Genomic DNA, 18,396 nt, shown 5'->3' on the forward strand with positions numbered 1-18,396 from the left:
ATCTCATTTCAGTAGGCCTTTCATGCACTGTTTAGTTCGATGATACTAGAGCAGAAAATCATTTGATACCAAAGAGTCTAGTATTGTCCACGCCTACGAGTCGCTCTTCCATGCGTGCGTAAAATGTGCGTCGTCGTGGCACAGTTGTAAAGACCGGCGTCCAATCACGCGCCGCACACGCGCCGGTGGGCGTGTCTCCAACGCACACGCACGGCTTTACACGCGCGGCGTGGCAGAAAAGGCGCGCAGTTCCTCCAGTCGGTTCCTTCACCGTAAAAGCAGAGGCAGGGATCAAATCCGCGTTAATCGGGATTAATCTGATGTGAGGAGGGGAATTTTGGGGGAATTGAACTGAAGCCACTTAAATTTGTCCACGGTCTCCATGGCTCAGCGTGGACCTGCACGGACCTGCAGCTAACCACGACTTCAAGCTGTCACTGTGTTTTTTTTTGTTACTCTTCTTTTTTCTTCTTCTTCCAATCAAGTTGCCAATAATGACTGAGATCAATGAGATGGAGAGCGACTCTCAGCTTCAGATGCACACACAACCGCTGCAATCATCTAAGGTAAGCACACACACACACACACACACACACACACGCACACACGCACACACGCACACGTACATTATTGTATTTCTTACCTTCTTGAGACCTGAGAAAAATGCCCACTTCTTGAGGACCACCCTTTCTAAATATATAAAGATTTGTATTGACAACATTAAAATATATACATACTATGCAAAAATAAAAAAGCTTGTGGTAAAAAATGATTCGGAATTTCACAAGAAAAAGGTCACAATTCCCCAAGAGAGACTTAGAAAATAATAAAAGTTAGAATAAAAGTCGTGCTTTTACTCCACGCAAGTCATAATTTCACAAGAAAAACTGAACATTTGACCAATATTATGATAAAAGTTGGAATTCTACGGAATAACAGTCGCAATTTTACAAGAAAAGCTTAACATTTTTGCAATTTTATGAAAAGTGTTGTAATTTACCTCCGACAAAAGTCACAATTTTAGACGAAAACTTTGAAATGATGGCGCTGTTATTACAATTATCGGAATTTTACTTAAGTCAAAAGTCATAACTTTGGTCAAAAAATGTCACTATTTTACAAGAACAACGTAAAAAATGGCAATATTGTGATACAAGTCAGAATTTTATATGACAAATGTCACCATATTGCATCCATCCATTTCCTACCGCTTAGTCCCTTCAGGGCCGCGGGGGGCGCTGGAGCCTATCTCAGCTACAATCGGGCAGAAGGCGGGGTACACCCCGGACAAGTTGCCACATACACACATTATTGTATTTTTACCTTCTTGAGACCTGAGAAAAATGCCTACTTCTTGAGGACCACCCTTTCTAAATATATAAAGATTTGTATTAAACAACATTAAAATATATACATACTATGCAAAAATAAAAAAGCTTGTGGTAAAAAATGATTCGGAATTTCACAAGAAAAAGGTCACAACTCCCCAAGAAAAACTTTGAAAATAATAAAAATTAGAATAAAAGTCGTGCTTTTACTCCACGCAAGTCGTAATTTCACAAGAAAAACTGAACATTTGACCAATATTATGATAAAAGTTGGAATTCTACGGGATAACAGTCGCAATTTTACAAGAAAAGCTTGAAATGTGGGCAATTTTATGAAAAGAGTTGTAATTTACCGTCGACAAAAGTCAAAATTTTAGAAGAAAACTTTGAAATTATGGCACTGTTATAATAATTATCGGAATTTTACTTAAGTAAAAAGTCATAACTTTGGTCGAAAAATGTCACTATTTTACAAGAACAATACAAAAAATGGCAATATTGTGATACGAGTCAGAATTTTATACGACAAATGTCACCATATTGCATCCATCCATTTCTACCGCTTAGTCCCTTCGGGGTCGCGGGGGGAGCTGGAGCCTACCTCAGCTATAATCGGGCGGAAGGCGGGGTACACCCCGGACAAGTCGCCACATACACACATTATTGTATTTTTTACCTTCTTGAGACCTGAGAAAAATGCCTACTTCTTGAGGACCACCCTTTCTAAATATATAAAGATTTGTATTAAACAACATTAAAATATATACATACTATGCAAAAATAAAAAAGCTTGTGGTAAAAAATGATTTGGAAACTCACAAGAAAAAGGTCACAATTCCCCAAGACAAACTTAGAAAATAATAAAAGTTAGAATAAAAGTTGTGATTTTACTCCACGCAAGTCATAATTTCACAAGAAAAACTGAACATTTGACCAATATTATCATAAAAGTTGGAATTCTACAGGATAACAGTCGCAATTTTACAAGAAAAGCTTGAAATTTGGGCAATTTTATGAAAAGAGTTGTAATTTACCTTCGACAAAAGTCTAAATTTTAGAAGAAAACTTTGAAATTATGGCACTGTTATAATAATTATCGGAATTTTACTTAAGTCAAAAGTCATAACTTTGGTCAAAAAATTTCACTATTTTACAAGAACAACACAAAAAATGGCAATATTGTGATACAAGTCAGAATTTTACATGACAAATGTCACCATATTGCATCCATCTATCCATCCATTTTCTACCAGCTTAGTCCCTTCGGGGTCGCGGGGGGCGCTGGAGCCTATCTCAGCTATAATCGGGCGGAAGGCGGGGTACACCCCGGACAAGTCACTACATACACACATTATTGTATTTTTTACCTTCTTGAGACCTGAGAAAAATGCCTACTTCTTGAGGACCACCCTTTCTAAATATATAAAGATTTGTATTAAACAACATTAAAATATATACATACTATGCAAAAATAAAAAAGCTTGTGGTAAAAAATGATTTGGAATTTTATAAGAAAAAGGTCACAATTCCCCAAGAAAAACTTCGAAAATAATAAAAGTTAGAATAAAGTTGTGATTTTACTCCACACAAGTCGTAATTTCACAAGAAAAACTGAACATTTGACCAATATTATGATAAAAGTTGGAATTCTACGGGATAACAGTCGCAATTTTTCAAGAAAAGCTTGAAATTTGGGCAATTTTATGAAAAAAATTGTAATTTACCTTCGACAAAAGTCAACATTTTAGAAGAAAACTTAGAAATTATGGCACTGTTATAATAATTATCGGAATTTTACTTAAGTCAAAAGTCATAACTTTGGTCAAAAAATGTCACTATTTTACAAGAACAACACAAAAAATGGCAATATTGTGATACAAGTCAGAATTTTATATGACAAATGCCACCATTTTGCATCCATCCATCCATTTTCTACCGCTTAGGCTCCAGCGCCCCCCGCGGCCCCGAAGGGACTATCTCAGCTATAATCGGGCGGAAGGCGGGGTACACCCGGACAAGTCGCCCATACACACATTATTGTATTTTTTATCTTCTTGAGACCTGAGAAAAATGCCTACTTCTTGAGGACCACCCTTTCTAAATATATAAAGATTTGTATTAAACAACATTAAAATATATACATACGATGCAAAAATAAAAAAAACTTGTGGTAAAAAATGATTCGGAATTTCACAAGAAAAAGGTCACAACTTCCCAAGAAAAACTTCGAAAATAATAAAAGTTAAAATAAAAGTCGTGATTGTACTCCACACAAGTCATAATTTCACAAGAAAACCTGAACATTTGACCAATATTATGATAAAAGTTAGAATTGTACGGATAACAGTCGCAATTTTACAAGAAAAGCTTGAAATTTGGGCAATTTATGAAAAGAGTTGTAATTTACCTTCGACAAAAAGTCAAAATTTTAGACGAAAACTTTGAAATTATGGCACTGTTATTATAATTATCGGAATTTTACTTAAGTCAAAAGTCATAACTTTGGTCAAAAAATGTCACTATTTTACAAGAACAACGTAAAAAATGGCAATATTTTGATACAAGTCAGAATTTTATATGACTAATGTCACCATATTGCATCCATCCATCCATCCATTTTCAACCGCTTAGTCCCTTCGGGGTCGTGGGGGGCGCTGGAGCCTATCTCAGCTATAATCGGGCGGAAGGCGGGGTACACCCCGGACAAGTCGCTACCTCATCGCAGCCATTTTGCATCGACAAGTAATAATTTTGCATCAAATAGTAATAATTTTACATACAAAAGTTATAATTTTACGAGTAAATATTGCAATATTAAAGAAATTGTTCAAAATTTTATAAGAAAAAAGTCGACACATTGAGAGAAAAAGACTGCTTTAAGGTTTTTTTTTTGGTTTGTAATTGTTTTTTTTAATCTTCATTATTTACTTCAAGTTATTACAGCATGTCTCGATAAACATATTTCTTTATTTTTTTAAATTAATTTTGGCCAAAGGGGGCGCATTTCAATTTCTTACACACACTTGTTATTACATATGTTGGCCAGAAGGAGAGCACTTCAGATTTTTTACACACACTTGTTATTTCATATGTTGACCACAGGGGGAGCACATTTAAAACAGACACACAGTTTTCAGAACAGTCCCACCTAAAAGCAGACAAACATTACAGGGAGACAGAACAGGACCGCTGACGGGTCAGCCAACATCCGGCGCCCTTAAAAAAGATGGGAGGGGGATGCGTAAAAAAATATTCAGTCCAAGGCTGGACTCCCAGGGAGGGGGTCCAGACTGACACCAGGCGAAATAAAACGCAATAGCCATAGCACACACAAACAAGTTACAAAGAATACACAAGACTTGCAACAGAGTCTATTTGAAAAATCTCTCCTTTTTAGGCCTACCCTAATTTTGATAAATTTCACCACATTCTCTATTAGGTGCAATGGTTTTCCGTTTTGGGACCATGATTTAGGTCCTAACTTGTTCACCACTCCTCCTAAGGAAGGTACTTTTCGTTGTTGATGTCTCAAGAAAGGTAGAAATGCAAGAACACACACACACACACACACACACACACACACACACACACACACACTCTTTGTCACCTTCTTGAGACCTCTGAAAAATGCCTACCTCTTTAGGACCACCCTTTCTAGATCTATAAATGTTTGTATTTACAACATTAATATTACACACATACTCTGCACATATTAAAAAGGTAAGCTTTTAGTTAATTGTTTTATTTTTTGAATTTCTTGTTTGTAATTTCACCATTTTGCATTAAAAAGTAATAGTTTTACATAAAAAAAGTAATACTTTTATGAGAAAATATTGTAATATGACATAAACGAAAAGAATATGAGAAATTGTTCCCAATTTTATAAGAAAAAAGTCGACACATTCTGAGAATAAGACTGCCTTTATTTATTTATTTATTTTTTGTTTATAAGTAGTTTTTAATCTTCATTGTTTACTTATAGTTATTACAGTATGTTTCTATATCAGGGGTCGACAACCCGCATGCGGCTCTTTAGCGCCGCCCTAGTGGCTCTCTGGAGCTTTTTCAAAAATATATGAAAAATGGAAACGATGAGGGGATAAAACACCTTTTTTGTTTTTGTATGGTTTCTGTAGGAGGACAAACATGACACAAACCTCACTAATTGTTATAAAGCACACTGTTTATATTAAACATACTTCACTGATTCGAGTATTTTACGAGCGCCGTTTTGTCCTACTCATTTTGGCAGTCCTTGAACTCACCATAGCTGGTTTACATGTATAAGTTTCTCCGACTTTCTAAGACGTGTTTTATGCCACTTCTTTTTCTGTCTCGTTTTGTCCACCAAACTTTTAACGGTGGGCATGAATGCACAAAGGTGAGTTTTGTTGATGTTATTGACTTATGTGGAGTGCTAATCGGACATATTTGGTCACTGCATGACTGCAAGCTAATCGATGCTAACATGCTATTTAGGCTAGCTATATGTTCATATTGCATCATTATGCCTCATTTGTAGCTATATTTTATCTCATTTAGTTTCCTTTAAGTCCTCATAATTCAATTTATATCTCATGACACACTATCTGTATGTAATAGGGCTTTTCCAGACAGATTTGTTTTTGTATTTTTGGTCCAATATGGCTCTTCCAAAATTTTGGGTTGACGACCCCTGCTCTATATAAAATATTTTATTTTGCTTCTGGTTGGTCGGTGGAGGTTAGTCACCAGCAGAACCCGCTGCTCGTTTAGAAGAGCATTCTCTATGTTATGTGTTATTCTCCCCAAGTGTCTAATAAGACCCGAAATGTTGCTAGATTGTTTCAGAAGGTATCCAGAAGGGTCTTTGTACTCGCTAAATATAGGAAAAAAAGTGGCCAATTTGGCAACTATTGTTCCCTAAATACAACTTTGTCACTTTCAATATGATACCGTTATTGTAGCCTCGAGTATTGGCTAATAACAGTATTGATGAGATACCAGCAGGAATCATACATACATTTATTTTGTAATTTGTAATAATAAATTATTGATCAAGTGAAATGAGTCAAACAGAGAACAGTGGTAGGTATGAAAAATACTAACCTATTAATTATTAACCGACTGGAAAGAAATTATGTTTTAATGTTGCAATGGAAGGGGAATTGTGTGTGTGACAATCATTGGTACTTTAATAATAATAATAATAATAATAATAATAGTAATAACCAATAATTCATTAAGCTAAACTCATGACGCAGTAAGTTAAATGATGCGGACACCTTTGTTACTGAATGCTCTCTAATACGCTTCTGCTTTGGAGATGTTGTATGTGTAAGTCATGTGCATCCTTGATACTCGTTTATATTGACATTTGTGGTATTTTACACTAAAATATTAAGCAAACTTGTTAATGTTTGTCTCGCTTGTGTGCTATTGTCTGCTTAGGTGTTGTGTAGCTGCTAGCTCCTAGTACTCTACAGCCTACCATGTTTACCTTTTGAACATGACCTACTTTGTGTGTTTATTGGAGGATATTTAGATGGTAACTGGCTGTCGGACTGTATCGGAGCGCTTTTGTTTTAGATTTTAGAAGCTAATGTACTCTGATATCAATACAGCAGGGCTTTTCAACCACACACACACACACACACACACACACACTCCACACACACACACACACACACACACACACACACATATATATATATATATATATATATATATATATATATATATATATATATATATATATATATATATATATATATATATATATATATATATATATATATATATATATATATATATATATATATATATATATATATATATATATATATATATATATATATATATATATATATATATATATAGATTGTAGCTGAGGTAGGCACCAGCACCCCCCGCGACCCCTAAGGGAATAAGCGGTAGAAAATGGATGAATGGATAGATAATACGTGTATGTATGTATGTATATCTATGTATGTATATATATACTATATATATACTGTATATTTAAAGGGTTAGGTGGAAGAGGGGTTAGTGCGTCTGCCTCACAATATGAAGGTCCTGCAATCCTGGGTTCAAATCCAGGCTCGGGATCTTTCTGTATGGAGTTTGCATGTTCTCCCCGTGAATGCGTGGGTTCCCTCCGGGTACTCCGGCTTCCTCCCACTTCCAAAGACATGCACCTGGGGATAGGTTGATTGGCAACACTAAATTGGCCCTAGTGTGTGAATGTGAGTGTGAATGTTGTCTGTCTATCTGTGTTGGCTCTGCGATGAGGTGGCGACTTGTCCAGGGTGTACTCCGCCTTCCGCCCGATTGTAGCTGAGATAGGCGCCAGCGCCCCCCGCGACCCCAAAAGGGAATAAGCGGTAGAAAATGGATGGATGGATGGATATATATATATATATCCGTTCATCCACCGCGTTCAATGGAGAAGTCTAAAGAAAATTTGCAGGCAGCATACCCCTTCTTCCCCTTCGAGCTGTCCTGGATGAACTGAAATTATTTTTTCCAATCATTTTGGAACTTGTAATTTCTTATTTTTTTATCTTATTTTATCATGGGAAAAAACACAACATATGCAATATTTCCCCCTAAATCATTTAACGTGAAGTAATTGGAGCCTTCAATGTGTAAAGATTTCATAACAACATTGCTTTTGATTCGTTATTTATTCATGTATTTTTAATGTTTTTATCACGGCCTGGTCGTGGTCTTCGTTGTTTTGTATTTGTTCCCGTGCTGTGCTTTTATTTTGTCTGTGTGTTCCCCTGGCTGCTTCGCTTCTGTCTCGGAGTATTTCCCCTCAGCTGTTTTCTGTTTAAGGTGATCCTTTTCCCTACCTTTGTTGTTGAGATATTGTCATCCATTCTCTAGTCACTGGTGACCATAGACCATCATTTTGATGCTAAGCACTTGTACTTTGTGGACGCCATCTGCTCCATTTTTCCTGTAAGTGTTTTGTATTTTGTTTTGTTTTCGTCATAGCCTGTCCGGTCCGAATATGTACAAATCATAATGTTGTTGTTTTTTTGTTTTTTTACACCTACATCCATCCATCCATTTTCTACCACTTGTCCCGTTCGGGGTTGTATATATATTTTTTGACACCTACATGTTCCGGTTAATAATTTATTTGTCGTTATTGATATTTTCTGATTAAATTGTGTGAGAACGTTCATCAGTCAACTCATTTGTGTTAATTTTCAATCTATCAAGATAAAAAATTGTAACAAAATCTAATTACGGTATGTTATTTATGTAGTTTGTTCATTTTCCTCGATTGATGTACTAACGTGGTTTATTTTCGACATATGTAGCATCATCTACAACAGGGGCGCTCACACTTTTTCTGCAGGTGAGCTACTTTTCAATTGACCAAGTCGAGGAGATCTACCTCATTCCTATTTATAATTTATATTTATTTATTTATGAAAGAGACATTTTTGTTAACAAGTTAATGGTGTTTAATGATAATACAAGCATGTTTAACACACATAGATTCCTTTCTTTCATGAAGACAAGAATATAAGTTGGTGTATTTGATTCTGATGACTTGCATTGATTGGAATCAGACAGTGGTGCTGATAACGTCCGCATTTTCAAATGGAGGAAAAAAAAAGTCCTCCTTTCTGTTTAATACCACATGAAAGTGGTTGGATTTGGCATCTCATTTGTCCAACTTGCATACTCGTTTTTAAACACTTTGTTATGAGAGTAGCATATGTGTGTGGCCCTTTAATGTCTGGCAGCAGGTGAGTGACGTCAGTGAGTGTGCGGGTGGGCAAGCAAGTGAGAAAGCGGTCGCTGAGGGCAGGGGAGAAATACATTGGCATCAAACGCCGTAGCTTGCTAGCTTGTGCACGCTAACTTTCTGAGACTCTTATTTTGTTAGCACAGGCAGGATGAAACAGGTCTTTTATGGTGAAGACAGGAACTGTGCAGTCGGTCTTAAGAGTTTTGACAGTAGGTACGGAGTCTCTAGAAATAAAATGTGTTTCTCTGCGTCCGCCCTGTTAGTGATTTTTTTCTTAAATATGAGCTCGCAGCAGCCAGCGTCATCTCACAAGATCCTCGGGTGCCGAGAATGTCAAACAACTTACGAAATTGAAGTCTTGGTATGATTGATGATTGCTCATTTTTATGTCTATTTTTTAATGCCTGGCTTGAGATCGACTGACACACCCTCTGAGATCGACCAGTCGATCGCGATCTACGTAATGGGCACCCCTGAAGATATAAAGAATTGCTATTGTGACATCTAGTGGACACATTTAGAACAGCTGTTTCATTCATTCAAAATTTTTAGGTACATTTCTATACTTAAAGGCCTTATTTAAATGAGGATAGCAGGTCCATTCTATGTGTCATACTTGATACCATGAAATGATTAACGTGGACCCCGACTTAAACAAGTTGAAAAACGTATTCGGGTGTTACTATTTAGTGGTCAATTGTACGGAATATGTACTGAACTGTGCAATCTACTAATAAAAGTATCAATCAATAAATCATTTCGCGATATTGCCATATTTTTGCTGAAAGGATTTAATAAAGAACATTGATAATAAAGTTCGCAACTTGTGGTCGCTAATAAAAAAGCATTGCCTTTACAAGACGATGTGTGCATGACGTCCCCGGTGTGAGGGCTCCTCACATCCTCACATTGTTTATAATCAGAGCCTCCAGCAGCAAGAGCGATTCGGACCGAGAAAGCAACAATTTCCCCATTAATTTGAGCGAAGATGAAAGATTCGTGTATGAGGAAAGTTAGAATGAGGCACTTAAAAAAAAAAAAAAAAAAAAAAAAAAAAAAAAAAGCGACGGCTCTGGGCGGCGGCAGTGGTAGCATTTCAGATGTAATTAGACACATTTACTAGGATAATTCTGCAAAATCCCTTAACTGCTTATTGTGTTAATAGTATTTTAGTGAGATTAGATGAGTAAAGTCATACCTGAAAGTCGGATGGCTACGGTGAACGCCAGTGTCTCAGAGAGAAACCGATGAGGAGCCAAGATCACAGCTGCCTTTTTGATAGCTACAGGAAAAGGTCCCATAATCCATTTAAGTCTCCGGAGAGAGCCGACAATTTTCCCATACAAAAACTTGCTGGTGGACGTAGAGCAGTGGTGTCAAACTCAAATACAGAGCGGGCCAAAATTTAAAACTGAACTAAGCCGCGGGACGAGGTTAAACAGATTTACCCTTTAATAGGGACCCAAACGAGTTTTGCATTGAATATTGACCAAGCAAGGCTTATATAACTTTATAGTGACATGCAAAATCCAGTTTCAAATAATAATAATTAAAAAAATATCAATGGCATATCAAATCAAATAAAACACAAATGTAATGCCTTTTTTCGGCGGCGGGTTTGAGTTGGGGCGTGGTTTGGTGGTAGCGGGGGTGTATATTGTAGCGTCCCGGAAGAGTAAGTGATGCAAGGGGTTCTGGGTATTTGTTCGGTTGTGTTTATGTTGTGTTACGGTGCGTATTTTCTCCCGAAATGTGTTTGTCATTCTTGTTTGCTGTGGGTTCACAGTGTGGTGCATATTTGTAACAGTGTTACCCTTGTTTATACAGCCACCCTCAGTGTGACCTGTATGGCTGTTGACCAAGTATGGATGGCATACACTTGTGTGTGTGTATGAGCTGCATATATTATGTGACTGGGCCGGCACGCTGTTTGTATGGAGGAAAAGCGGACGTGGCGACATGTTGTAGAGAACGCCAAAGGCAGTGCCTTTATGGCCTGCCCCAAATGTTATTGTCCGGGTGGAAATCGGGAGAAATTCGGGCGGGGCACTGAACTTCTGGAGTCTCCCGGGAGGGTATTAGCGGTGAATGCGGTGTTACAGCGGCGGGCCAGCTCTAATGTTAATTTGATATTGCCTCAAGGGCCAAATGAAATAACACGGCGGGCCAAATTTGGCCAGATTTTGACACCCATGAGCTAGACGAAGTGGCTGGGGAGAGGGAAGTCTGGGCTTCCCTGCTTAGGCTGCTGCCCCCGCGACCCAACCTTGGATAAGCGGAAGAAGATGGATAGATGGATGGACTGCGTGGTCGGAAGTAGTGGGTTTCAGTAGTCCTTTAACAACATTCAGTAAACCTTTAAGAACTGAGGAAACCATTTTTTGAAGCTTTCAGGTGAGATTCTTTCCCATTCTTGCTTGATGTAAAGCTTAAGTTGTTCAACAGTCCGGGGTCTACGTTGTGGTATTTTACGCTCCATAATGTCACACATTTTCAGTGAGAAACAAATCCTGTCTCGGGCCGTATGTTTGACACACCTGCTCTAAATGGTGTTATTTGCACCAACATTATTATTCGTGGTGTATTCAAGGATTCAGTCATTATTTCATTCTCCTTCTCCACACATTTCCTAGGACACGTGTGTTCTTCTGCAAAGGCCCCGTAGCTGTCTGCACTTCTTCACGTGTCCTCGGTTATTCTTGTGTTTATGTGACGATGATTCCATTCAACGTGTTTGGTTTATTCAAAACATCAATTCAAAAGAGCAGGAGCTCGGCAATGGAAGGAGGGCTTTTAGTCCGCTTGTTTGATTCTGCGGACCGCGACGGTTACTTCCAATCTTTTATACTGTCAGTATTATTATCATCACGTCGCTAACCTCCTACGGTCGCATTCCAGCCAAAGAGTCGTTCAAAAACGCGCAAGCTTTTCCTGAATCGAGACAATATTGTCATCATCGCTGTTGATTCTGAGAGATTATCGAGAGGGGTCCGGATGGAAAAACAGCGACAAAAGTTGAAAAACTGGCAACAAGGGGTGAACAAAAAAAATCGAATCACTATTCTTATGTATCATTTTCAAAAATCGATTTAAAAAAACAACAACAATTAAAAACATATTTTCAGGCCATGTCAATGCAACCAAAAGCAGCTTTTTCTAACCTCTACACCATGGGTGTCAAACTCTGACCCGCGGGCCAAATGTGACCTGCCTTGTAATTTCATTTGGCCCTTGAGGCAATATCAAATGAACATTAGAGCTGGCCCGCATTCACCGCTAATTCTCATACTTGCCAACCCTCCCGGTTTTTCCAGGAGAATCCCGAATTTCAGTGCCCCCCCGAAAATCTCCCGGGGCAATCATTCTCCCGAATTTCCACCCAGACAACAATATTGGGGGCGTGGCTTAAAGGTACTGCTTTTAGCATTCTCTACAACCTGTCGTCACGTCGGCTTTTCCTCCATACAAACGGCGTGCCGGCCCAGTCACGTAATATATGCGGCTTCTACACACACAGAAGTGAATGCAACGCATACTTGGTCAACAGCCATACAGGTCACACTGAGGGTGGCCGTATAAACAACTTTAACACTGTTACACCACACTGTGAACCCACACCAAACAAGAATGAGAAACACATTTCGGGAGAACATCTGCACCGTAACACAACATAAACACAACAGAACAAATACCCAGAACCCCTTGCAGCACTAACTCTTCCGGGACGCTACAATACACACCCACGCTACCAACAAAACTCGATTTTCCATTTCACTATAAAGTTATATAAGCCTTGCTTGTTCAATATTTAATGCAACATTTGTTTGGGTCCCTATTAAAAGGTTATGTTGTTCAACTTTGGCCCGCGGCTTTGTTCAGTTTAGAATTTTGGCCCACTCTGTATTTGAGTTTGACACCCCTGGTCTACACCATGGGTGTCAAACTCTGGCCCGCCTTGTAATTTCATTTGGCCCTTGAGGCACTATCAAATTAACATTAGAGCTGGCCCGCATTCACCGCTAATTCTCATACTTGCCAACCCTCCCGATTTTCCCGGGAGACTCCCAAATTTGAGTGCCCCTCCCGAAAATCTCCCAGGGCAACCATTCTCCCGTTTTCCACCTGGACAACAATATTAGGGGCGTGCCTTAGAGGTACTGCCTTTAGCGTCCCCTACCACCCGTCATCACGTCCTCTTTTCTTCCTTACAAACAGCGTGCCGGCCCAGTCAGGTAATATACACACACACAAGTGAATGCATTGCATACTGGGTCAACAGCCATACAGGTCACACTGAGGGTGGCTGTATAAACAACTTTAACACTGTTACAAATACGCGCCACACTGTGAGCCCACACCAAACAAGAATGACAAACACATTTCGGGAGAACATCCGCACCGTAACACAACATAAACACAACCGAACAAATACCCAGAACCCCTTGCAGCACTATCTAACCCCTCTTCCCCAACCCCACCCACCTGAGCCCCGACATTAATGAACTAGCTTGCAAGAAAAGATGCCAGTAAAAAGGTCTGAATGGTTGATTTATTCATTATTTTATTTTCAAATTTATTAGCCTGTGGAAAAAGTTAATGTTGATATTTACCTCTGAAGGCTGCAAATAGAAAAGAGGCATTCATTTTTTTATTATTTAATATATATATATATTTTTGGGGGGAAAGTTATAAGTTATAAAAGCGTTGCTTGTTCCATATTCAGTGTTGAAGGAAATCAGTGTAGCAAACTGAGCAATAATTAACATGTTATTCATGCACTCTCTTGCTACTTCAAGGCTTGAATGTTTGATTCATTCATTATTGTTATTTTATTTTCAAATTTACTATTAGCCTATAGAAAAAGTTTATTTGGATATTTACCTCAGAAGGCTGCAAAGAGAAAAGAGGCATTACATTTTTATTCAAATTTTATTTGATATCCCATTGATATTTTTATTATTAATATTATTGACTTGATTTTGCATGTCACTATAAATTTATATAAGCCTTGCTTGTTCAATATCCAATGCAAAACTTGTTTGGGTCCCTGTTAAAAGGTTAATTTTTTCAACCTCGGCCCGCGGCTCTGTTCAGTTTAAAATTTTGGCCCACTCTGTATTTGAGTTTGACACCCCTGGTCTACACTGGTCTGAATAAAAGTAATTATTATTCCAAATAGTACATTGCAAGAATCGGTTTGAATCAAGATTCGTGCTGAATCCAGAATTGACTCTGTATTGATTTGCTCGAAGCATACTTGCCACCCTTGAGACCTCCGAATTTGGGAGATGGGGAGATATATTGTAGCGTCCCGGATGAGTTAGTGCTGCAAAGGGTTCTGGGTATGTGTTGTGTTGTGTTACGGTGTGGATGTTCTCCCAAAATGTGTTTGTCACTCTTGTTTGAAGTGAAGTGAAGTGAAGTGAATTATATTCATATAGCGCTTTTCTCTGGTGACTCAAAGCACTTTACATAGTGAAACCCAATATCTAAGTTACATTTAAACCAGTGTGGGTGGCACTGGGAGCAGGCGGTAGCGGGGATCAAACCTGAAACCCTCTAGTTGCTGGCATGGCCGCTCTACCAACCGAGCTATACCGGTTGGCAGAGCATATATAGGTAGGTAGGTATATAAAGGAGATAATGTAGAAGTTCACTCTTCAAAGTAAATGCTGTACATTATTATCACATTAATTCATGAAACTACATGTTCTTGTATTGTTTTTTACACAATATTTATTATCTAAATGTTTGTTTTTATTTTTAAAATACATTTTACATGTTAAAATGATGCAGTTTTGGGGGGCCAAGCACCAATTTCATTGATTTCAATTAATTTAAATGGGAAACGATGGTTTGAGATACAAGTGTTCTGAGTTAAGACCTCTGTCACAGAACCAGTTAGGGAGTAAAGCCTCCTGGTACAACTCAACATCAAACATAAAACAAAACATTCCCATAAAATACCTTTTGGTTTGGTGTGGGTTCACAGTGTGGCGCATATTTGTAACAGAGTTAAAGTTGTTTATACGGCCACCCTCAGTGTGACCTGTATGGCTGTTGAGCAAGTATGCCTTGCATTCACTTGTGTGTGTGATAAGCCGTAGACATTATGTGACTGGGCCGGCTCGCAAAGGCAGTGCCTTTAAGGCACGCCCCCAATATTGTTGTCTGGGTGGAAATTGGGAGAAATTCGGGAGAATGGTAGCCTCAGGAGATTTTCGGGGTGGGGGTGCACTGAAATTTGGGAGTCTCCCGGGAAAATCGGGATGGTTGGCAAGTATGACCCCAGGAATCAAAATCTGATGCCCAGAGATTTGTTAATGTGTTCACTTTTTTAAAAAGTTTGTAACCCCAGAGTATAACTTGATTATTGACATATGCTACCTGTTAGCATCCTAACATTAGCACGCTAATATTTTAGTCAAGTTTGACATCGTACATCTCAGAGTCATATGAGTTGGTATGTGACATTATGGTAGCATGCTAACTTTTTTTAATTTTTATTTTGCAACCGTTTATACCAGAGTCAGATAAGTTGGTATGTGACATATGCTAACTGTTAGCATGCTAACTTTTTAGGCCAATTTTGCCTCCGAACACCTCAGAGTCATGTAAGCAACTGTTAGCATGCTAATGGAAGCATGCTAACTTTTTAAAACATTTTGCAACTGTTTACCCCAGAGTCATATAATTTGTTATTTGACATAGGCTACCTGTTGTCGAGCTAACATTAGCATGCTAGCTTTTTTGGCCAATTTTGCCACCGTACACGTCAGAGTCATATAAGCAACTGTTAGCATGCTAATGGTAGCGTGCTAACTGTTTAAAACATTTTTCAACCATTTATCCCAGAGTCATATAACTTGTTATTTTACATATGCTTCCTGTTTTCGTGTTAACATTAGCACGCTAACTTTTTGGGCCAATTTTGCCACCATACGCGTCAGAGTCATATAAGCAACTGTTAGCGTGCTAATGGCAGCATGCTAACTTTTTAAAACATTTTGCAACCGTTTATCCAAGAGTCATATAACTTATTTGACATATGTTACCTGTTGTCGTGCTAAAATTAGCATGCTAACTTTTTGGGCTAATTTTGCCACTGTACACATCAAAGTCATATAAGCAAATGTTAGCATGCTAATGGTAGCATGCTAACTTTTTAAAACCATTTTGCAACCGTTTATCCCAGAGTCATATAACTTAGTTGACATATGCTACCTGTTGTCGTGCTAAAATTGGCATGCTAACTTTATTGGGCCAAATTTTGTCACCGTACACATCAGAGTCATATAAGCAACTGTGAGCATGCTAATGGCGGCATGCTAACTTTTTAAAACATTTTGCAACCATTTATCCCAGAGTCATATAACTTATTTGGCATATGCTACCTGTTGTCGTGCTAAAATTAGCATGCTAACTTTTTGGGCTTATTTTGCCACTGTACACATCAGAGTCATATAAGCAAACGTTAGCATGCTGATGGCAGCATGCTAACTTTTTAAAACATTTTGCAACCGTTTATCCCAGAGTCATACAACTTGTTATTTGACATATGCTCCCTGTTGTCGTGCTAAAATTAGCATGCTAACTTCTTTGGGCCAATCTTGCCACCGTACACGTCAGAGTCATATAAGCAACTGTGATCATGCTAATGGTAGCATGCTAACTTTTCAGAAAATTTTGCAACAGTTTATCTAAGAGTCATAAAACTTGTTTTTTGACATATGCTACCTGTTGTCATCCTAAAATTAGCATGCTAAATTTTTTTGTGGCCAATTTTGCCAACGTACACGTCAGAGTCATATAAGCAACTGTTAGCATGCTAATGGCAGCATGCTAACTTTTTAAAACATTTTGCAACCGTTTATCCCAGAGTCATATAACTTGTTATTTGTCATATGCTACCTGTTGTCGTGCTAGCATTAGCCTGCTAACTTGTTTAGCCACTTTTGACACCGTTCACCCCAGATTCCTACTACTTGGTACTAGTTGCATTCTAACATGCCAAAGTTAGCATTTCAGTTCAACCTGCATGTATCGGCAGATTTCCACGGCCTTGGCACATACAACATTGTGTATTCTAGTTGTTAATAAGCCATTGATGATTATTGTCATAATTATTAAGCTATGAAGATAAACATAGGCTACACACAACCCTACAAACTTAACATCAGTGAAAATTCTGCATGCTTTGTCCTCTGATTGGTTTCAAACGTCCATCCCATGTTGTTCCGTGTACTAATAATGCTTGTGGCTGCAAGTCTTTTAGTCCGTCTTCGTTCCTGACCAGCTGCTCCTCCAAACTGCTCACATGACTCAGCGGCAGCTCCATCACGCTTGGCCACATCACGACTCCCTTAGCATCCCAGAGGCTTTCCCTTTAACTTTCTGGACCCGCATGCTACCGACACAACTCCGTATTCTTGCCGATGCTGAGGGGTACCTAATCTTCCGACCTTTTATTGAACACGTATTTTCATACGAAAAGGTGAACAGGATTATAGGGCGCATTAAATGGGTCATATATATATATATATATATATATATATATATATATATATATATATATATATATATATATATATATGTGTGTGTATATATATGTGTGTGTATATATATATGTGTATATATATATGTGTGTATATATATATATGTGTATATATATATATATGTGTGTATATATATATATGTGTATATATATATATGTGTATATATATATGTGTATATATGTATATATATATATATGTGTATATATATATATATATATATATATATATATATGTATGTGTGTATATATATATATATTATTATTATTATATATATTTTTTAAAATGTAAAACACTTCCTTGTGGTCGACATGGTTTACATCTAGAGATGTCCTATAATAGCTTTTTTACCGATATTCCGATATTGTCCAACTCTTAATTACCGATTCCGATATCAACTGATACCGATATATATATACAGTCGTGGAATTAACACATTATTATGCCTAATTTTGTTGTGATGCCCCGCTGGATGCATTAAACGATGTAACAAGGTTTTCCAAAATAAATCAACTCTAGTTATGGAAAAAAAAATGCCAACATGTCACTGCCATATTTATTATTGAAGTCACGAAGAGCATTTTTTTTGGTTTGTTTTAACATGCCTTGGGTCATGCTCTCCCTGAGAGAGCATTAGGAGGTTGATGTGGGCGTGGTTGAGGTGGGGGAGGGGGTAACAGGGGGTGTGTATTGTAGTGTCCCGGAATAGTTAGTCCTTCAAGGGATTCTGGGTATTTGTTCTGTTGTGTTTATGTTGCGTTACGGT

The 18,396-nt window shown here is 38.0% G+C and overlaps 1 protein-coding gene across 3 annotated transcripts in view; it reads left to right on the forward strand.

The window, feature by feature from the left end:
* The first annotated feature begins 240 nt into the window (after positions 1–240).
* The window catches only part of LOC133555650 (SH3 and cysteine-rich domain-containing protein 2-like), a 90,779-nt gene continuing 72,623 nt past the window's right edge, over positions 241–18,396 (forward strand). For all 3 annotated transcript variants that reach the window (XR_009807350.1, XM_061904993.1, XM_061904994.1), the window contains exon 1: positions 241–566. Coding sequence is in view for 2 of the 3 variants with exons in the window: in XM_061904993.1 (XP_061760977.1) it covers positions 495–566 (72 nt within the window). In the remaining variant the exon portion in view is untranslated. The remainder of the gene's footprint in view (positions 567–18,396) is intronic.

This window comes from Nerophis ophidion, linkage group LG07 (genome assembly GCF_033978795.1).
Source record: "Nerophis ophidion isolate RoL-2023_Sa linkage group LG07, RoL_Noph_v1.0, whole genome shotgun sequence".
In the NCBI taxonomy this organism is placed as follows: Eukaryota; Metazoa; Chordata; class Actinopteri; order Syngnathiformes; family Syngnathidae; genus Nerophis; species Nerophis ophidion.